Here is a 22,964-nt window from a genome sequence, read left to right as displayed (position 1 = left end):
TAGCCTGTCTTGAGCTATGTTCTGTACGCGTTGGTGGGCTCGGTTGGCTTTATGACCCATTATGTACTGCCTCAACTTCGGAAACAGCTCCCTTGGCACTGTTTTTCTCACCCACTGTTGAAAACCAAGGAATACTATCAATTTGAAGTCCGCAGTAAGTAGTACAATTCTTCTTTTAAGACTCTGCCTATTCCCTAGGCATTTACTGTGAACTATAATTAATTACATTGTGACTTTACAATAAAACTGTTCTTCTCGTTTCCTTCTATAGAAAACTTAGTTTCTTGCAATAAAGTTAAAACTTTGTAGCAATGGAAAGTAGTTCAGATATCTTACCTGTTATATTGGAGGGATGGTGGGAAAGAGGGGTCAGATAGACATCTGAGCTTGGTTTGTTTCCTGATACACTTTCCAGATTCCTATAGCATTCTGTATTGTATTTTGTGACTCCTCTTAGATGCTGCACATGTGATGTGGTTTGAGAAACTTCATATATGGCTTCTTTTTGTGGAGAAAAATATTATCTACCCTCTGATAGTCCTCAATGAGCTCAGCAGCAGTGCGAAAGCTATTGCTAGCCCAAAGAGACTGGATATAGAGTAAGTAGAAAACAGCACATAGGCACTTCCTTTACTTTAATTATGGTTTGTTTGTTTTTAATGTCCTATTGCAAAGGCTATCTCTGTTGCTTGACCAGTCTCTTGAAACTCCAGATTCTTCTTCCTTAAAAGGGGTCAGGCATATTTAATGAAAGATAGTAAAGTGAGAAATATATCAAACAATTTATTAATCTCCAAGAACGTACTGAATGCAGATAAAGTGAAGAGTAAAATGATCAGCTTGACAAATATATTTTCTCATTTCAGATTTGGTGCTTTAATGATTACTATTGCTGGTATGAAGCTGTTGCGTTCCTCTTTCAGCAACCCAACCTACCAGTATGTTACTGTCATTTTCACAGTGCTTTTCTTTACATTTGACTACAAACGTTTCTCGGAGACAATGCTGCTAGACTTGTTCTTCATGTCCATACTCTTCAGCAAGGTAATGTCAAATAATAATACAGTGCCCAAGCTCTGTGTTCCATAACTCTGTGGCAAAACGAGATGGCAGAAATCTTGCAGTTGGCATAGCCATCTTTTCCACAGTCTTGAAAGGCAACCTTAAAAAGCCACCAATTTCATATTTTATGGTAGTCTTACGGTCTTAAGAGTTTAACTGATGATCTTGAATACATTAAAAGCGGTACCAAAACATTTGTTATTAATAATATTAGGACATGCACTGCCATCGTAATATAGAATCTCTTTCTCTCTCCTTTCTCTTTTCCATTGTCATCTGAAGGAAAATCTGATTTGTTATCTGTCAGAATTGATATGTGATATTTTATCATGTTATCTGATGAACTGCAGCTAGAAAGGAAGTTTATTCATTGTTGAATAGAGAATCTCCGCTTGTTTGGTCAAATATTTAATGTACAAATGTACAAATGTACAAATTTGACAGAACATGGCATTCTCTTACATTTCATGCCTCTTAAAACAGAACCAGTTGATCTGCTGTGGCCTACACGACACACAGTTTTACAAAAATTTTTTGCTAGTGCATCTTAAACTCCTGGGAAATTGAAATCATACATGTGTCAAGAGTACAAGATCTGTGACCAAATTTGTTTTTTTTTAAAGCGTTTCCTTCTGTTTTCTTTCTAGCTGTGGGAGCTTTTCTACAAGTTGAGATTTGTATACACTTACATTGCTCCTTGGCAAATCACATGGGGATCTGCGTTCCATGCTTTTGCCCAGCCTTTTGCTGTACCACGTATCCTTTTTGAAAGCTCCAGATGTATTATGCTGACAGGGAAAAGAACTTTTGAAGCCTTAATATATTGTAAAAGTCTACTAAAATGTATGATTACAAGCCACACCAATCTCTTCCGAGCAGTTTCGATTGCAAAGCACTGTGATATGAATGTTTGTGCGGTGTAGCAGAAACATTTTTTTGCTGTAAGTTGTCATGCTTCTGCACTAAGAACAGTAGTATATTACTTCATTTTTCTGAACAGTGGTTGCCACGTGTAGTTTACGATGCTGTTGGACCTTTCTAAATGACACAGAAGTTTGAGCTATTAATTAAAAAGAAATTACAGCAACTTGACTTTTCTAACACAGCTTCCTATGCAAGAGGACCGTGTTCAGGCCTAGCCCTAGCTATTCCACCTCCTGAAGGGATTCCTCTATACTGCTTTACAATTTCTTCGGAGGCTAAGCGAAGGGCCTTTACCTGTGCCCGTCTCAATTGTTTTCCTACAGCAGTTCTGTCGGGTCGTTATTCCAGAGTTCCCATCGCAAATAGAACATGCACCTGTAATGACACGTCCCTGGAGACTATGGAACATGTAATGCTCTTCTGTCCCAACTGGACAGATGAAAGATCTCGGTTTTTAACTCCCCTCGTGAATAAGCTTCATCTCCCAATCCAGCCTTGGATAGTGTCCCTCTTTTTGCAGGATTTTGATTGTTGGATTACCGAGATGACAGCAAACTTCCTGCTTAGTGTGATGAAGAGGAAAGCGGCACTAACATCTTCCTTAACACCACAGCTGCAGTCGACACGCCGCACAATCGAACGAAGTTCCAAGTAGCCGTATTGTACAAGGACAATCGAGTTAGGACAAATCTGAGGAGCTGAAGGTCCCTTTAACGGTCCTCCTCCAGCCTCAGCAGTTTTTTCTTTTTTTCTTTAAGTAATCGCCCAGGACGATATCTACCTTTACCTCCCCACCCCCATTTTATGTTGTTATTTCAATGTATATCATGCTATGGCCACATGGCTAATGCAATAAATAAATAAATATGTATGTCTGTAATGGGAAAAGCCATCCCAATCTCTTCCGAGCAGTTTCGATTGCAAAGCACTGTGATATGAATGTTTGTGCGGTGTAGCAGAAACATTTTTTTGCTGTAAGTTGTCATGCTTCTGCACTAAGAACAGTAGTATATTACTTCATTTTTCTGAACAGTGGTTGCCACGTGTAGTTTACGATGCTGTTGGACCTTTCTAAATGACACGGAAGTTTGAGCTATTGTGGTTGTTCTTTTTTTATTATTCTGCCCTGACATGAAGAAATCAGAAAGAAAGAAAAGTTGTGGTTTCCTTGACTTTCCTTCCTTGCAGATTCTGCAATGCTGTTTGTCCAAGCAGCTGTGTCTGCTTTCTTCTCTACTCCACTAAACCCATTTTTGGGAAGTGCAATATTCATCACTTCTTATGTTAGACCTGTCAAGTTTTGGGAGCGAAACTACAAGTAGGTGATTTTGAAGGCATAAAAAAACCTCCTTCTGTAGTAACGAGAGATTTTTTAAAAATAAAATAAAAGTAAGTTATAATATGTGATGTTTCTGGATGCATGATGCTAAGTTCCTAAAGTATGCCCTGCAGAAGAATTATGATTCTGCGCAGTCACCACTAGTTTCTTACTGTGGAAAAATATCCCTACTTCATCCTACCTTTAGCTGAAATCAGCAGAAATACTTCTGAGGTAAACCTCTGGAATCTCTCCCTGGTGAACTGTAGAAGTCAGAAATAACTCACCTTGGCTCTTAGATGTTTAGATGAACTTCTTGTGCAATCATGTAGTGAAAAATGATTTCACTTGAAAACCCAACTATTTTAGTGTTATACTTTGGCTACATTCACACAAAATGCTTAACCATGGTTAATCTGAATAAAAAAATTCCTTCCAGTAGCACCTTAAAGACCAACTAAGTTAGTTCTTGGTATGAGCTTTCGTGTGCATGCACACTTCTTCAGGTATCTTTTTATTTTTTTATTTTGACTATGGCAGACCAACACGGCTACCTATCTGTAACTGGAACCATGGTTAATCTGGTTAGTTTAACAAGCCAGCTTCATAACCAGTGGTCTGAAGTTGGCTTGCTGTGAAACTTGCAAGTGTTTGTTTTAAACCAGGATCTCTGGTCAAACATAATAACTAGGCCAGGATTCTGGGGACAGGATTACAAAGTTAATATAGGAGTAAACCCTGTTCTCTTGCTTGTCGCCTGTGATGTCAGCTAGTGAGCAGGCAGGTGTGGTTTGGGGAGAAAGGCCTGTGTGCCAGAGGTTCCTCAGCCCTAATTAAGATGCGTATAAAACCTGGCCCAGTATACAAAGAGCTACTTGGGCTCACAGCAGCCACACAGCCGCCATGTAATTTTCCAGCTGGAAGACCTGTAGTGACAGCAAGTGCACATATTTGTCTGTTTGCTGAAAGAGACAGTATACTATGCCTAAACTTTGTTTCCACATCCAGAGAAATGCAGTGGAGCGCTGTGCCTCTGGTCTTAGTCTTGGAAGAGAGACAGACAGAAAAAAGAATGGAGGACTGGAAATAGCAGCAGTTAGCATTTAGTTGCATTTTCTTAGCAGGGGTTGACAAACCAGGTTACGCTGGCTTATTTTTGTAAACAATTCATCTTTCAACAGACAGAACCTCAGGGAGTTGAGAGAGAATCACCAGCTGGGAAAATGCAAGAGGGTGTTTTATTTTGGCATGGACCTTTTATTTCATTTTTCTTGGGGGAAGAAGGCATATGGTGGTAGAGAACCCATGAAGACTTGCCATGGTACATTTTGTAATAACTTAATATTTTGTCACTTTCTTCAGCACAAAACGAGTGGACCACTCAAACACAAGACTGGCTTCGCAGCTTGATCGAAATCCAGGTAGCCCTTTTTTTAAAAAAAAAACATTTTTTATTGAATTTTACATTTTTATCATAATAACATCATATCAGATAACAAAAAACAAATACAATTCCCAAAATCCCCCCTCCTCCCCACAACTTCCCTCAACTTCCTCTTCTGGTTTTTTTACATATTGGCTTCTCCTGCTTGCTTTATTGTATCTTAATATTAAATTCTTTAACTTAAATGTTGTTATACTCTTATCGTTTTAACATCATCTTTGTAGTTTCTCTATTTGTTTTGTTGATTGTAAGTGTTTACTCAAACCCTGCTAGTGAGTCCATTTCTTTACATTGTTTCTGTAGATACAACATAAATGATTCCCAGTCTTTTAAAAAGTCTCTATTGTCTTTATTTCTAATTAGTTTCGCCATTTTGACATATTCCATCAGTTTGAAACCCAGGTAATCCTTTATCAAACCAGAGACCTGCTCCTGCTAGTCCGGGCTCAAACAAGCCCTGTGGTAACCTTCCAAAGCAGCCAAATTGGGCTTGGTATTTGTCTAAATCTCATGCATGCCCCTAATAAATACACATAGGTTGGAGTAATACTTTTTGAAAGTGTGTTTAAATTAACAACAAATAGTTTGTACTCTGTTATCAATAAAGGACAGATCTTTCAAAATGTTGTTTGCCAACGAACTGTAGTTATGAATCAAAAAGTTTAGTTTAGACTTAATGAGATCTGGATTTTTCCTTCCATATAGGTTCAGACGACAATAACTTGAATTCAATCTTCTACGAACACTTAACTCGATCCCTTCAGCACAGCTTGTGTGGAGACTTGCTCCTTGGGCGATGGGGGAACTATAGTACCGGGGACTGCTTTATCCTTGCTTCTGACTACCTCAATGCACTAGTACACCTTATAGAGATAGGCAATGGATTGGTCACCTTCCAGCTGAGGGGGCTTGAATTTAGAGGTAAAACTAACTAAATGAAAGTTCCACCAATCTCCTTGAAACTGTGTTGCAAGCTAGTTACTTAAGACTGGGCATTTGGTTTGATAGCCATTTTAAATACCCGTATTTTTCGCTCTATAACACGCACCCGACCATAACATGCACGTAGTTTTTAGAGGAGGAAAACAAGAAAAAAAAATCTAAACGAAACAGTGGATGTATGATTTTTGTGGTTCATGCTGTGGCCACAGACATGTGATCTGACAGTGAGTTTGGGGTAGCCCAATGCAAAAATCCTGAGGATCCATGTGGATCTGTGCTTTGTAACCACGTTTTAAGTGGGGAGGGAAGGAAAAGCACTCAAGGGACAAGGAGCACGCGTGGGGTGGGTGGAGAAGGATACTGTTAATAATGCAGAAGAGGGGTATAACGGGAGAAGGCTCCTCTCCTCTCCCGCTTTGCTCCTTTAAAGCAAGCAGGCTCTGCTTTTCTCCCTCCTCCCCGCTCATCCCCGGCTTAGCGAGCTGAAAAACTTTGCTGCTATGTAGTGGGAGGAGAGAGGGACAGAAAGCCTGCTTGCTTTAAAGGAGCCAACCGGACAGGAGCTGCTTACATTCGTGTAAGCGGCTCCCCTCCTCTCCCGCCCGCTTTGCTCCTTTAAAGAAGCAGGCTCTCTGTCCCTCTCTCCTCCCCACTCAGCGGCTCTTCTCCCCCTTTGCTGTTTCAAAGTGAGCCACGGAGGAGGGAAGGAAGGGGAACCATGGATCCTCTGCTCACGACTGCAGCAGATCCCCCCTGCCACCCGTAGGCATTCCCTCCATAACACGCACAGACATTTCCCCTTACTTTCTAGGAGGAAAAAAGTGAGTGTTATGGTGCAAAAAATACGGTATGTGAATGTTTGGTAAAGGCAGCAGTTGTAAACAAGCTTCCTCTTCCAAGCTTAGTGTAAACAATGAAATATTGGACAGTTTAAAACTTGACATTCATAAATTCTTGAAAAAGAAGCTGATTAGATCTTTGTCATTATCAGGCAAATGTAGCAATTTCTCGCTTCTTTCTACTGGGCTGTAGCATCGTGGTTGCGAATCTGAGCTGTGACCCATGTGTGATATGCCTATAATAATTTCTGGTCTACTTTGTACAGCTGTTGCAGTTACTGCTTTGTTGCCGTTACTCTGCACAGCTGTTGTAGTTCCTTTTTCGTCATTTCAGGAACTTACTGCCAGCAACGGGAAGTAGAAGCCATCACTGAGGGTGTGGAAGAAGATGAAGGGTTTTGTTGCTGTGAACCTGGTCACATCCCTCACATGCTCTCTTTCAATGCTGCTTTTGGCCAACGCTGGCTAGCCTGGGAGGTTCTGGTAACCAAGTATGTCCTGGAGGGCTACAGTATCACAGACAACAGTGCTGCATCCATGCTTCAAGTCTTTGATCTTAGAAAGATACTCACCACGTACTATGTCAAGGTGAATACAAATCCTAGACCTCACGTTTGCTATTGAGAGCAGAAAGTGTGATCGTTAGTAATTGAGTACTACGCAAAAAGCAGGTGATCTGTAGGCGAAAGCAGTCGAACTATCTACTTCTTCCCATATTTATTTTTATTTTATTACTATATGTATATCCCACCCTTCCTGCAGAGAACTCTAGGTGGCATACATAGTTCTCCCCATTTTATCTTCACAAGAGCTCTGTGAGGTAGGCTAAACTGAGAGATTATGCAGCCCAAGGTCACTCAGTGAGCTTCATGGTTGAGTGGGGATTTGAATCCTGGTCTCCTAACACTCTAACCCCGTGGTTTCCAACATGGGGCACATGCCCCACAGGGGGGCAATTTGATTTTTAAGGGCTGGCAATTTGAGAATGAGTTATTAACAGTGAATGGCCTTTTAGACTTCCTCCATGTGAATTAAGAGTTCACCTTTTGAATAATAAGAATTATATGACACCGGAGGCAGGGAGGAGATCAGGATTTTAGAGATGCTTGAGGACTTCCGGTTCGCCGCAGAGGCTATGGCTGCGAGCTCCATGTCGTCTGCTTAAGGGGCTACAAGGTTCGGGCAAATAGCGCTTTGGGGGTGACCGTCAGGGCTCGGCGCACCTCCGAAAACCCCCCATGGAGGGGTCACATGTAACACTAAACCATGGTTTAGCGCTACATGAATGAGCTAGAAGGAACGAGTGAAGCCTCAGGCTCACATTCTTCTCCTGCTATATGGTTGGCAGAAGTGCTTCTTTCTTCACCTGCTCTAGTCATGCAATAGACACACCAGTTTGATAGCTTTGGCCACTTTACAGCATGTCTTTATTTCCTTTCATCATTTTTTCCAAGGATGTATACAAATCACCATAACGAATTGTGGTCAAGTCTACATGCCTTTAACCTTTTGTCTTTACAGGGTATCATCTATTATGTAACATCCTCTCCCAAGCTAGAGGAATGGTTATCAAATGAAACAATGCAGGAAGGTTTGCAGCAATGTGCAGACCAAAACTATGTTGATGTGGATCCTACATTTACTCCTAATATTGATGAGGATTATGACCACCGCCTAGCAGGGGTCTCCAGAGAGAGTTTCTGTGTCATTTATCTCAACTGGATAGAATACTGCTGTTCTCGGAGAGAAAAGGTAAGCAGCTTTTAATTATTCAGGGATCCTGGAAGATATATTAGTCTGTTAGTATTTAAATCCCAACTAAAGTTCATATTAAAAGTTAAAAGCAAACTAGGAAGTGATTTTTCATTGAAGCAATGTAAGGAAAGGAAAGAATAAAGAGCCATGTTGGAGCATGAAGTGGAGAAAAATGTTCATGAGCTGATATTGTTTCAGGCCAAGGTTGATGTAAGACATAATAGCAATATTTCCTCTGGTGGTTACTTCTGTTTTCCCTAAGCCTTTCACTTTTTCCTTTACTTGAAGCCATTGAATGCAGATAAAGATTCTTCCCTGGTGACTCTTTGCTATGGACTGTGTGTTCTTGGCCGGAGAGCTCTGGGGACTGCTTCACATCATATGTCTAGGTAATGTAAATCTCTTACTCTAGAATTTTACAGAAGAGAAAGTTCGGGTCATTTAAATCATGTAATTTGCACATATGCTTCTATCCTTTGCCCTAAATACCTTTTTTTTAAACTGCTTTTCATATTGTGGGCAGGATTCACTTAGCAAGTCCCATAAAGGTTTTCTGCTTGTGCAGTGGGCCTTCCCCCACTCCCCTCCCCTCACACACACACACACACACACCAGCTTTGAGATTGATTTGGGGAGTTCAGGAGAACCCCCAGAACAGCACAAGTGGGAAGGTGAGGGGGCCATTAGGTTTGGCAAGCTGAAATCTTTGCACTGATGGAATGATCAGAGGAGCGCAATGTTGAATTCTTCCCTGTATCTTTAAATTGCTGTACTCTGCCCTGGGACCTTCGAATGGGCATATACTTCACAATGCTTGTATGAGACAGGCCTCAAGATCTGAGTAGCTGACAATTGCCTGCAGGAGAAAGTAAGAAATGACTAATGATTATTGCGGTGTATTTAAAAGGGATGGCAAGCCTAGCGTTATACAGAAAATGTATTTCCTCTGTGCGCCCAGCATAGCTCATATAGAGGGTTTCAAGAGACCTGTTTTCCAGTGGAAAGCTCCACCTGCTTAAAATTAATGACAGTACGGTATTAAATAATCCGGCTTTATGTTGCTGGTTTGTTGTGAAAATGAGAAACACAATCATAGTGCCTAACAAACCTCCAGGGATGGGAAGGCGAGGCACCAGGAGTCCCAGATTCCACCTGACATTAAGAACAGGATAAGTCTAAGAAAAACAACAATTGAGGGAGGTGAAATATTATGGGATGGTCAAATCACGGTAAAGTTTGGTGTGAAATTGCTGTTTGTTTTTCAACAAATTAGGGACTGAAGTATAGTAAAAGCTCCCAAGTAAAACTGCGGCTTTTGGCGTCATCAGCCAGAATGATTTAAGCTGCTGTCTGCAAGGGTACTTGGAAATGTTTTGCTCCTTGGGCACTTCAACATTCCCCTTCATATATAGTTAGGGCAGAATTTATAAGTGATGGTTGGCAGTTTTCTACTTCCCTGTTTATGTTTGTATGTAATGGCAGTTCTAATCTGCATTGGCAGTTGTGAGTATGGAATTGGAAGTGCTAACAAATTCTTTTCGACACTTTTCTGCTCACATGGAATGTTGAATGCCTGCTTTAACATTTGGGGTTTCTTTTCCAAACTAAACAGTAATTTGGAATCCTTCCTTTATGGGCTCCATGCATTGTTCAAAGGGGATTTTCGTATCTCATCGATTCGAGATGAATGGATCTTTGCAGACATGGAGTTGCTGAGGAAAGTAGTCGTCCCAGGAATACGCATGTCATTAAAACTACATCAGGTATATAAGGACTGCTTGCGCATGGATGCATCAGGGTTAAAAGGGGCGTGGGTTGTCTTATTCAAGCTGTGTTCAAATGCTCTGTTGCATGGCTATAGTATGGAGACTTGACAGTTATAAAGGTACAGTTTGAGGGGCAAATGGAAATGATCTGTTTTTAGTAATATGCAAGGAAATACATAATGTAAAATTGGGTCTACCAATGAAGGACAGTAATAATTTGCTTATTGCTACACTTTGGGGTGGAGCATCCTTAATTCATTTACACAATTTTCTTTTGAAAGTTCAACCCCCCCTCCCAGTTTATAGAGGTGAACTTACTCATTTACAGTCTTGGGTGCCTTTTTTCCCCTCCCCCAAAAAGCCTACCTTTGAAAAATCTTGCTTTGACTGAACTGGCTGCTTCTTGCAAGTAACTTAAAAATAAATATTTTTGTAGAATCCTTAAGTAGTCATATTACAATCTTGGTAGCAGTCTCCAAAATATTTGATAAATTAACTCTTTTAAGAATTATGTTTTTAATGTGTATGGATGACACCATAAACAGTTTTTAGGGTTAGTGAGATCCTACTTGTTAAGCGGAACATAATTTTAGGTAAAAGGTAAAGGTAAAGGACCCCTGACAGTTAAGTCGCAAATGACCCTGGAGTTGCGGCGCTCATCTCGCTTTACTGGCCGAGGGAGCCGATGTTTGTCCGATGTTTCTGGGTCATGTGGCCAGCATGACTAAACCGCTTATGGTGAAACCAGAGCAGCGCACAGAAACGCCGTTTACCTTCCCGCTGGAGCGGTACCTATTTATCTACTTGCACTTTCACATGCTTTCAAACTGCTAGGTTGGCAGGAGTTGGGACAGAGGAACGGGAGCTCACCCCATCACGGGGATTTGAACCACCAACCTTCTGATCGTCAAGCCCTAGGCTCAGTGGTTTAGACCACAGTGCCACCTGCGTCCTGGCATAATTTTAGGGTTCTTTAAAATGAAATTCTGCTCTTTTCACAGTGAAGAACCTACTGAACAATCCTTTCACTCCTCTGTTTAGGATCATTTCACATCTCCAGATGAATATGATGATCCTGCTGTTCTCTATGAAGCCATCACATCCCATGAACAAAATCTGGTCATAGCTCATGAAGGGGACCCTGCTTGGAGAAGTGCTGTCCTTTCCAATTCTCCTTCGCTGCTTGCCCTTCGCCATGTAATGGATGATGGCACCAATGAATACAAAATAATCATGTTGAACAAGCGCTTTCTAATCTTCAGAGTCATTAAAGTAAGTTGCTTGACTCACCAAAAAAAAATTCATGAGTTGCATCAAATGTGCGAGCTTTCCCAAATATGATGGCAAGGCTGGTGTTTTACTTACTTTTAAAAGCTGGATTTGTGTATTTATCTGACTCTTGCCTTCCCTTCACTCTAAGTGCCCAGGGCAAGTTGCAACAAATAAGTAATGCCATTTTAAAAAACAAAACCACTAATCCAAAAGAGTCATACTATTTCAAGGTAGATCGTTACATTTTGACAAATAACAGTAAATGTACTGAGCCAAGAACTGTGTTCCAAACTTTGGAAAAGTGTGAATTCTGATGAATAATCATGTGTATTTGTCTGCGAGGAGTGAAATAGGCCAGTTGACTTAAAGACATAGACTGAATGAATTTTCCCCCTGTCTTTGTGTGCTGTGTGCTTGCCACTATTTTTTACTTTCCCCAGTGACATTTCCCCCTATTTCTGTGCTCCTGTAGGTCAATAAGGAGTGTGTTCGTGGTCTTTGGGCTGGGCAGCAGCAAGAGCTGGTTTTCTTGCGCAATCGGAACCCAGAAAGAGGGAGCATCCAGAATGCAAAGCAAGCTTTAAGAAACATGATAAACTCATCTTGTGATCAGCCAATTGGATATCCCATTTATGTGTCCCCTCTGACTACATCTTACTCGGATAGCAATGAGCAGCTCAAAGAGATTCTCGGGGGTGCCATCAGTTTGGGAAACATCAGGAACTTCATAGTCTCTACGTGGCATAGGTGAGTGGTTCCAGAGCTCTCCAGAGAGCATTCACTAGAATCAGTACGTTCTGTTGAAACAGTCTCAGTACATAGCTTACATAACAAAAAGTTTTGGAGCTCCATAGCTTCCTTTTATGTAGCAAACGCAGGGTATGATTCCTACTGTATTACAGGGGAATTGTACAGTTCAAAATGTATAAAGCTGATTCCAGGCATCTTATATAATTTGAATTTTATATTTACACTGCTAAGTCATTAGAAAACGCAATGTGAATAGATTATGTCCAGAAATCTGATCTCCGTTGTATCACTAACCTGCTGCGAGAGTTAACTGAGCATGGCACCTGTTTTCTATGTAAAATACATTTTTCAAACGCCTGGCTGGGGAGCTGTAGAGGCCCTGGAGGCTGCTTACCTACAACTGCACGAGTAAACTCCTTGAAATCCATACAGTTCATCACAAATAAAACAGAAACAAGGCGCTTGCACAGCTGTGCGAGATTCTGCTTTCACTAGATAAATATATAATGCCACATTGATGCTCACTGTTGCAAATTGTCACACACTATTTGCCAAATATATTTCAAAACGTTTTCTGCATTTACTCGAGGTAGAATAGTATTTTCATGTCAGAGTTCTCCCCCACCCCTTTATTATGTGTTTCCCAATGTTATCATCTCTCTGCCCTTAAAGCAGCAGCTGATACTGGGTTGGGGCAGGAAAACATGATGAAGGACAAATTTAATGAGAAATTCCAGCAGGAATGGGTCTTTCTGAGCAGGGTTGCATCAGAACCTGGTGTCTAGTTTCTCTAGTCTCATTTTTTCCCTGCTGTGTTTCCATTGTGTTCAGGTTAAGAAAAGGCTGTGGTGCTGGATGCAACAGTGGGGGGAACATCGAAGACTCAGATGCTGGAGGAGCAGCGTCCTGCACAAGTAACAGTGCAACTGCCAATGACTCTCAAAGCAGCGTATCTCAAGGAGGAGGAGGAAACATCACAGTTGGACAAGCCCCTGGAACAGGACTGCATCCTCCTGTTACACCTCACCCTGCCACTCTAGGTAAAGCTGAGCCAGGGCATGAGTCTACATTTAAGCGTCTTAGCGCTTTTGTCATGCTGTGGAAGGAAGCAGCGGAGAGAGATACAGACACATTCTCCATAAGGATCAGCATACAGAAAATCCTGAAGTTCTATAACCAATTATTGACAGGCGTATCAGAAAATGGTTTAATTTCCTGCGCCAAACCTCAGATAGCAGCTTGATGGTGAAGGAATGGGTAGGCCAAAAAACCCCTCCATCTTATCCAGCATTTGCCCAGTGAAGGACTTGAGGCTGTTACACATCTTATGCCTGCCAGAACAAGGGCATTTTAAATTCCTTCACATGGTTGCTTTAACCACCCACTATGAGCTCTGTGTATGCAGCAGCTCAGCACATGGGCTAGGCAGTTTTGACAGCGTTATGTCTCAAACAGAACCCAAATCTGTGGTGGTATGGAAAAGCATTGCCCAGTTCAGCTAATGTGCCACTGTGCAGAAATAGCTGGTGACATGGTAAAGCAGCTTAGACGAGGCAACTGAACGAAGACAAGAGAAATGTAACAGTTCATTTTGAATCATGTAGAAAGTAGATTGTATTTATCATTTATCAGGTATGTTTTACACTTGTGTATGAATAAAAGTTGTACTTCCAGAAGGCACTGGAACAGATTATGGATTTGTCTTATTTGACAAGTATTGAAACCTTGTGGAGCTTTTCTAATTTGCTGATCAATTTTAGATCAAGAAAGAACGGGTATATTAAAGGCTTAAAATAAAGCTGTTAAGATATCAAAGACTTCCACTTACCCTTTGCTCTCATGGTCCTTTATTTCCTTATTAGGCACCAGTCATAGTGCTCATTCTGTGCAGTCCAGCCTTGTCAGACACTCTCCTGCTCGTGCCTCAGTTGCCAGCCAGTCGTCCTATTGCTACAGCAGTCGTCATTCATCCCTGCGCACGTCCACTACTGGCTTTGTGCCTTGCCGACGCTCCTCCACCAGCCAGATCTCCCTTCGCAATCTTCCATCGTCCATCCAGTCGCGTCTGTCCATGGTGAACCAAATGGAGCCCCCAAGCCAGACAGGTGTTGCCAACATGCAACATGGCCTACCTTCCTCAAGCAGCTCCAGCCAAAGTATCCCTGCCTGCAAGCAGCATGCCCTCGTTGGATTTCTAGGGACAGAGGGAATGAGTAGCGTTACTGATGCACAGCCAGGCACACACGTGAGCCCTGTCAACCAGACACAAACCAAAAGGGAGGATGTTAGATATAGAATTCAGGTAAATCAACTTGAGTAGTAGTAATAATAATAATATTTATTATTATTGTTGTTGTTGTTGTTAATTTTATTATTTATACTCCACATATCTGGTTAGGTTCCCCCAGCCACTCTGTGTGGCTTCCAGCAGAATATAAATACGTAATAACATAAATCTGATTCCCAGTCTTCTTTACAATCTTTAGAATCAGCACTCATCACTAGCAAGTGAGTGGTACGTTAGTTTTTGACCTCTTGTGTAATGCAATACTCTAGAGAATGGAGCTGAGGTTCTTATGGTAAAGTATCTGTAGAGATGATATACTACTACTTACAAATACCTGCAGGCTCCAGACCATGAAAGATACAAAGGTTTGAAAGAGGCAAGCAACTTGATATGTTTCCAACACAGCTTTTGAGCTTTAAGGTTGCCTTACGATGATTGCCATTCTTTTCCGCATACCTTATGTCGACTAGTAACCTTAACTGATCAATCTGTAGTTCACAAATCCTTCAAAGCATTAAATCAACTAGCTGGCCTTCCTGTGCTATAGGCACAGCGTAGGAGATTAGGATTGTGTTCCTGTTTTATTCTACGTACCAAAGCTTATAAAATGAAGAGATTTGCATGCCTAGTATTAACTAGTATTGGTAAAAAAAATTGGAAGATGGGGGAAATGGGTTTACAATGGGGGAATATTAAATTATGCAGCTCCTCCCCTGTGTACTGAAGTGGTACAGTCCCAGTACAATATCCTTTTTCCAATAGCAGAAGTGAGAATTTAATTTGCATTTAAACAGATTATTCCAAAATATTTTAAACTCTTCCTGTTGCAGATAATGGATCTCAGCCAGGTATTGGAAGGGATCAACTTGTCCAAAAGAAAGGAACTGCAGTGGCCAGATGAGACGATACGGTTAAAAGCTGGAAGAAACAGCTGGAAAGACTGGAGTCCTCAGGAAGGCATGGAAGGCCATGTAAGTTGCTCTCTGCAGTGGATTTTTGGGATTGGAACATTTATCCTAACAGTCCCATTGAACATACAGCACAGGACTATGTATACTTCATGTTTCAGAATAATTTTGAGCACTAGGAAAAGCTCAATTTTGCCGCCTGTAAGTTATGCTACATATATGGTGATTTTCATAATCACCATATTATATACCTTTCAGAAAGTATATAGAAAATGGAACTCATGCATGCAATAAGTTACAGCAGTCTTGCTAACCTGACACCCATGAGTGCCACATTGTCTGCAGAGGCTTTCATTGGTGTCCCTTGGCAGGTTTCCCAGACTCTGAGCTTTCAGGTAAAAAAAGAAGTAAGCTCTAGCCCTCCTTGAAAGAAAGTTATGAGGCAAAATGTGGAGGTAACTTTTAAGTGATTTTTGTGAAATGCGAGTGTGTGATCTGACCACATTGTATATTTTTCCTGGTACTGAGGAATACTCCATATTGTTATTAGATGGTAAAAGCATTAGACTGTGCCGGGGGGGAGAGAGAGAGAGAGAGAGAGAGAGAGAGAGAGAGAGAGAGAAATCAGTATTGTGTAATCTCCACAATTGGGACATAATGGGAAGCGATAAGGTTTTCAGGAGTGGATGTCTCTTTGAAATGTGCTCACTTGTCCCAAAAGATCAGTTTAGAGATGGGATGATGGGATTGTTTGCATTTCTTTCCTTTCCACACCTCTTCTCTTTCAGTTCTTTATGCCTCTTCTAGTGGTTGTTACACTATAAACTACTGGTCTACCATTATGAGAAGGAAAGACACCAGTGCGTCCTCTGTTCAACTAGCATACCTGCAGATAGATATTGAGCAGTCTTTGGGATGGGGCAGACACATCTGATGGGCAATACATGGAAGCGTAACCTTGGTCTCCCCACCAATTAGGGAGAAGATGATCCTCCAGTCTGGGTCATTGCCTTGTCTCCATAGTCTTTCAGAACGATGAAAGCTGCACTTGTTTGTAGTATCTAAGTTTTCTGTGCTTGACCTTCCTCCAGGTGATTCACCGTTGGGTGCCTTGCAGCAGAGATCCAGGAAGTAGATCTCACATAGACAAAACCATCCTTTTGGTCCTGATTGAAGACAAATACGTTCCTGTGATTGAAACTGGAGTCCTGGAACTTGGGGCTGAAGTGTGAGCTGCTTGGACAGTTTAGCTGCTTCTTGTCCCTCCGCAAGGTTTAGAAATGAGGTTGGGTTCTCAGAAGGATGCTCCTCATGCCTCAAGTAATAGAAAAAGACTTGAAATCAAAGTGGTTGTGTGTCAATCTCTGGCCCAAAAATAAATAAGGGGCGTTGCTTTTATTCTTATTTTTCAAGTTAGCTACTGAGGAAAACATTTTGCATGAAGGGTAATGTTCTGTTTTATACTTCATTTTATGCATTACAGTGCTTTAAAAGAACCCCACATTTTCCAGTTTTAAAATAGGAACATCTCGCTTTTCTAATCGTTTTGCCAAAAATGGCCATGTTTTGTCACAGTGATGTGGATTCCATTCATCTTTTTTTTAAAAAACAACAACAACCAAGTAGCGTATAAATCTTGAGTTCAGTGTAAAGCAGAATGGTGGGTTTATTCTTGGCAAGAGTGACGAGACTTAAAAGATTCTTATTTCTTGTGAGTGAAACGTTTCAGTGAGAAAACTGCACTAATTTTTTTTTATGGCAATGCACTAAAAAAAAGGGTCTGAGGTTGCTCAGAACATTTATTTATATATGTATGTATAAATATATAAAAAGAAACAAATACCATTATTTAAATTGCCTTTGGGATTAACCCCCTCCCGCTCCATGTTCATACTGATGGTAGGACCTGTGCCATTGATCCGTTTTTCTGGCTTAATATACTAGATTGTGCATCAGTACATTCATATTGTCCTATTCACAATATATGGCGGAGTACAAATAATTGCAGAATAGCATGCCAGAGGTGCCACTCCGGGTGAAACCAATGGAGGGCACAAATGTGCAGTAATTTCACCTTGTTATGAAGGGCCCAATCACAATACTGTGCATCTTCTGTCTCTACCTTTTTGCTGCTTTCCAGCTCAGAGCCAACTAAAAGATGCTATTGGCATCCTTTGGAATAAATTTTTACTTTTTCGAGGGAAATTGGATGAGACCCAGTGTTTTAAATGGGATAGTGGTTTTCTATGTGCATTTGGACTTCTTCCTATATTCAGTCTGGTGAAGCAGCTGGAGGGTTGTTGTCATTGTTGTTTTTATTTTTAATTCAAGGAAAAATACAGGAGGCACAGCCCGACTGTCATATCATTTGTACCATTTCGCCTTTTAGCTCCCTTTAGTCATTCTTTTCTGTGACTTGAATTTTATTTTCAGTGATTATATATTCTATAATAACTGTACTTCGAGTATAACTGTGAAATTGAATTATGTTGCATATCTTAGGTTTTACTGTGTTTAGGTTTGTTTGTTTTTCCATAGTGTGTGTGTGTGTTTTCAGGGAAACAATTTACTCAAATAACATTGGGACAAGGAGAGGAAGCTGCAGCTTCTTAATGTGCTATTATTCTGTGTCTTGCCCCCAGCAGTCATGAAAAATTGTGTTATGTAGGGATTGTTTCCTGTGTGCGATCTGGAACTCTGCAGGGCTTGATAGGAAACTCAACACAGTCTGCAGCTGTAGCTTTTAGAAGCAGCCATCTTTTTATTCTCTGGAACTTTCCAAGTATTGCCTCAGTTTAAAAGCTTTATGGGTGATCTTGCAAGGGAGGAATTGCAGTAAAATTAAAAGCATTATACACCTAATGAAAGAGTTGAAGTACTTGTGACCTAATGTGTATTAATGTCCAAATACAACTTGCCCTATGCCATGAACATGAGCTTTGCACTATGCAAAGTGTCAATACAATGTTGTTTCTAGTAAACTTAGGATCACACATTAAGGTCGCACATTGAGCAAAGTTTTTCATTTCCCAATAATGTGAATTTCACTGCATGTTTCTCATGCATGCGAAATCACAGGCTTAACTTTGGGAGCAGGAGGTAGAACATGAATGTAAGAAAACTATTGAAAAGAATTTGCTATTCTGGCCTGGGCTACAGCCTGTGTTCATTAATTATCACACGAGTGTCTGAATGTCTTCAAATTAGCACCGGGCTGTGTTGGCATTTTCATCATTTTATAGGCATGAGAGAAACCAGCCTGTATGTTGACAGGTCATTCTTGTATTCCTTCTCAATTGACACTTTTAAATTTCATTTATCACTCATATCTTGAGTTTCCCAAGACTGTTAAATGATGGACAACCAGTCATTGTAAAAAAACCCCAGTGATCTCACACACTATTACACCCATCAGTAAAAGCGTGTTGTTGTTTTTTAATAAAATGTCAGTTTGACTAAGGCAGTGACTTGAATACATTATGACAGGTTGTCTGTGCTAGATTTTTCTGAGAAAAAAAATTCTGCTTTCCCATTTTTAACATGCAGCTGGTGACAAGTACCCTACAAATCTGTGACTTAGAATATTGCATTCTGGTTGCACTTGATCCAAGATTCAATTTTTTAAAAGATATGGTAATTTTAAGGCTTCTGATGTGTTCATATATAGATCCTTTTGTAATTTGGTATGTTCAGTTATTGAACCCAAGTCCCTAGTATGCAAGTCATTAGCTCAACGTGGTTCCAGCTGCACCAGTATTAGCTAGAAATCTCATGCAGTTAGCAGTGAAAATATCACAAAAAAGTATGTGACTACAATTTCACCCTCAGGTTTTTTAGGTTGCCCATATTCCATTAATTGGGAAAGAGCTCTGGCTTTATAGGTTCTTAATGTATGGTCACCCACTTAATACATAGGGAATTTCTATCCAAAACCCATCTGCTTTTCTCTTTGAGCACTACATTAGGTGGGTTTGTTGACCAAAAAGTAAAATTCTACACAGCCTTCATTATATGGAGGCATAATATAATCCAACATTTTCACGGATTATAACCTTTCCAGCAAAATGTGCAATTTTTAAATAATAATAATAAAAAACCTTAGCACTTTTCTAAACTCTGCCTTTCAATACTTGGCAATATTGTAAGTAGCTGGTAATCTGCTGGATTAATTTTTCTCTGTGCTTAGACTAGCTTCTGAGGATAGATATCTAGAAAGTTTGTAAAAATTAGTTTTTCTACAGGTGATATTTATAAATGTATAACGACTACCCGACCTGGGGGGAATCATTAAACATAGAAGCATGCTTAACTTCCCAGTTGATGCGCTGGGAAAATAAAGCAAAATCTTTTCTTACCTCATTTTGAAATGCTTTGATTTTTTTCTAAAGTACACAATCCTACTCTTATCCGATATTGCAGTAGTGAATTGTAGACTTTTTTTGGGTAAACCAGAAAATGCAAGGAAGTTTTCAACAGAAGTGTTGCTGTTTTTCTTTTTAAAAAATCTCTTAGAGGAGCGTCTGACACATTTCTGATTTCAATTCTGTAATGACTTTACCTCCCTGTCTTGTTATTTGGGAGCTGATGGTGACAGAAATGTACGAAAACACTGGCCAGATGTACACTCTAAATGGTATGGCAAGAAGCCCTTAAACTTTGCTTTGGGACAAAATGTTAGGAAAGCAGGCATTGAAATGAATTACTGCGAGATCAAATAACCGAATCATGTCAGTTTTCTTGTTAAAAGCCCTTTTAAAAAAAGTAATACCTTAACTAAATGAAGTGGTATAAATGGAAGACCCTTTCAGAGCATATAGAAATACTTCATATTAGGTATGGGGTTAAGCCACCATGGTATTATATACCTAATTTTATTAAGGGATTTTCTTTTACCTATTATATAGGTTTCTACTTGTCTGGCCTTACTTGGTGTTTAAAAACATGATGCCCTTTGCTTTGTGATGCTAGACAGTGTAAGAAATTATAGCAGTATTGAATACGTGCCTTAGTAAAATGATGATGGGTACATAACACCTTGGTGGGAACTACAGACCTTGACTAGTTTTCACCCAGATTTGTTTAAAAGGCTGTTTTTAAGATGGCTGCTCCAGAAGGCTTCAGGGGGTGTAATGCAAATACTTTTTTAAAAAAACAAAACCCTGCCATTGACTTTTGACTGTGTATACACACAGCCCTGTACAGTCGCTCGCTTACGACTTCGACAGATGGAATCTCATAGCTTGAAGGTCAAACTTGTTAGCATCCTTGTGAAACTTAGCCTGACAATGAACTGCAGGAGGGAGAAAATAGAGCAAGCAAGCAAGTAAACTGAGTTTGAAACGGGATGTGGAATATATATATACCTTGCATCTACCAGCATATGGAGATCTTACCAGGGATAGGGGCATGTGTACTTGGTGTGTGCGTGCGTGTGTGTGCGTGCGTGTGTCTGTGTGTGTGTGCTGTTGGAAACAGCCTGTAAATATTGTAGCTGTTTAAAACTGGGGAAAGCTGAGGGGGGTTTGTTTTCAACATGCATTGAAAAGAACAGTATTGACAGTGGAAAGAAACACTGAAATAAAAAAAAGTCTTTTTCCTCTTGTCGTCCTTGGTTTTGCTTTCATTTTTACCTTTTGGTTTCTCACACCTGCGGCTTTTGTAGGAGCACAACCCACACTTTTCACACTTTACCTCTGAAGAATAATACAGTGGTACCTCAGGTTAAGTACTTAATTCGTTCTGGAGGTCCATTCTTAACCTGAAACTGTTCTTAAACTGAAGCACCACTTTAGCTAATGGGGCCTCCTGCTGCTGCTGCGCTGCCAGAGCCCGATTTCTGATCTTATCCTAAGCAAAGTTCATAACCTGAAGCACTATTTCTGGGTTAGCAGAGTGTGTAACCTGAAGCATATGTAACCCGAGGTACCACTGTATCTAAAAAATTGAGGGTTGCCTCTTGATCCGTGAAAGGAGACGGTGATGTATTGTATGCCCACTGGCTCTGCTTGGTGCAGACTTCAGGGTTGGAAGTTCAGAGCCCCGCAATCCAGAGGGATCTGAAATGTCACTATTGAGCAACTGGCAGCGGATAAGTTGAGGGGTGGGCAAGGTGCAGGACCCTGCTATGAAGTTAAGCACCACACCACCCAAGCTCCAGTCACTTGTGATCTTCCTTTCCTACACTGGAACCTGTAGGAATGGTGTTCGCAGGGTGTGGGGCAGCATAAGACACACCACAGCGTGTTTAGCCGCCATGCCCTCTCTTCGACTTTTTGTCACCTCAGCAGTGTAGAATCAAAGAATCATAGAATCATAGAGTTGGAAGAGACCACAAGGGCCATCAAGTCCAACCCCCTGCCAAGCAGGAAACACCATCAGAGCACTCCGTGCCCTGTCTCTGACCTTTGTCTCCTTTGCAGAAGGGTAGCTCAATTTCCTCTCTGATGGGAACGTGACGTGGTGGAACAGGTAGCGCAAGTAAAAGGGCAAAACCCAGAGAGCTTGGGATTGGAGGAGGACAAAGGGCAGTCCTCCTGAATGTATCTGGCTGGTTTTGCATATCTTGCTAACACAAAGAGCTCTGCGAAGCTCCTGAGTGTGGTTCGCACAGCCCACCTGCACCGGCAACTCCTGTCTCGTCTCAAATCCTTCAGGACCCAGAGGCATTATGGGGAAGTAAAAATGGTGGGGAATCAGCCTCAGCTTGTACTTTGCTTTGTAGTGCTCTACGTCCCAAAGATTTTGTTTATTTTAAAAAGCAAGCAGGCTGGGAAGTCAAATGAATGTTCCAGCCACACAAAAGGGTTAAAAGAAGAAGGTGGGGGAGCATTTAGGGAAGAGCACAGGGTGGCCAATGCAGCAAGGAAGAGACAGTGACCACCACTGTGTTGGAGGCCGCGAGAGAAAGTCTCACCAGAGGCGGATTTAGGGGAGCACTGCTGGTTCAGTTACACTGGTTGCCAAACCCTCGAGGGTGCCCTGGGGGCACTGAATTTTGGCATCACACAAGGCGCCGCTGAAATGTGAGGTGGGGAATCAGGTGGGGAATCTTTAGATTTCCACTTCTTGCTCAAACTCCAGCTTCCATCAGCTCCTACAGCATGGCCCCAATAGGATCACTGGGAGTTATGCTCCAACAGCAACCGGAGGCCCAAAGCTGCTCCTTCTGTGGCCTACATCACATAAATAGTTACATTGCCTATAACAACATTATGTGATCACTGCCAAATTATTATTATTATTAATCAGCATCAGCATCATCATTAATTAACTTTATATACCATCCTATACCTGCAGGTCTCAGGGCAGTTCACAAGATATAATTACAATATGAAAACACAAAATACACACCGTATTTATTTAAGTCTAATGCGCCACCGAATCTAATGTGCACCTCAAATTTCAGTACCTTGAAACCAAAAATGTAATGGTGAATGTAAATGTGCCATCAAATCTAATGCACATCTTAATTTTTGCAATGTAATTTGGCCAAAAAAGGTGAGCATTAGATTCGAGTAAATGCGGTAATGAATACAGAAATAGCCGAATAACATCCCCCTCAAAAAAATATAAAAAAGTTTAAAACTATTTAAAAAAATTTAAAAACACAATTAAAATCACAGTACAAATTCAGTTCTGTACTTAAAAGTCACACTCACAAGTCAACTTTTAAAAACCAAATTGGTGTGATTGATCAT

General features: G+C 40.8%; 1 protein-coding gene across 3 annotated transcripts in view; it reads left to right on the top strand.

Moving 5' to 3' along the window:
• The window catches only part of PCNX1 (pecanex 1), an 80,148-nt gene extending 59,284 nt beyond the window's left edge, over window positions 1-20,864 (top strand). For all 3 annotated transcript variants that reach the window (XM_082223175.1, XM_082223174.1, XM_082223176.1), the window contains 17 exons: window positions 4-154; window positions 458-599; window positions 867-1,044; window positions 1,710-1,818; window positions 3,175-3,304; window positions 4,667-4,725; window positions 5,454-5,669; window positions 6,864-7,117; window positions 8,051-8,281; window positions 8,573-8,673; window positions 9,897-10,047; window positions 11,092-11,322; window positions 11,795-12,069; window positions 12,904-13,112; window positions 13,935-14,374; window positions 15,190-15,330; window positions 16,359-20,864. In XM_082223175.1, coding sequence (XP_082079301.1) covers window positions 4-154; window positions 458-599; window positions 867-1,044; window positions 1,710-1,818; window positions 3,175-3,304; window positions 4,667-4,725; window positions 5,454-5,669; window positions 6,864-7,117; window positions 8,051-8,281; window positions 8,573-8,673; window positions 9,897-10,047; window positions 11,092-11,322; window positions 11,795-12,069; window positions 12,904-13,112; window positions 13,935-14,374; window positions 15,190-15,330; window positions 16,359-16,499 — 3,159 coding nt within the window. In that variant the 3' untranslated portion in view covers window positions 16,500-20,864. The remainder of the gene's footprint in view (window positions 1-3; window positions 155-457; window positions 600-866; window positions 1,045-1,709; window positions 1,819-3,174; window positions 3,305-4,666; window positions 4,726-5,453; window positions 5,670-6,863; window positions 7,118-8,050; window positions 8,282-8,572; window positions 8,674-9,896; window positions 10,048-11,091; window positions 11,323-11,794; window positions 12,070-12,903; window positions 13,113-13,934; window positions 14,375-15,189; window positions 15,331-16,358) is intronic.
• The last annotated feature ends 2,100 nt before the right edge of the window (window positions 20,865-22,964 follow it).

This window comes from Podarcis vaucheri (genome assembly GCF_965113315.1).
Source record: "Podarcis vaucheri genome assembly, chromosome: 1".
NCBI lineage: Eukaryota > Metazoa > Chordata > Lepidosauria > Squamata > Lacertidae > Podarcis > Podarcis vaucheri.
This window is presented reverse-complemented; position numbering and strand designations above follow the sequence as displayed.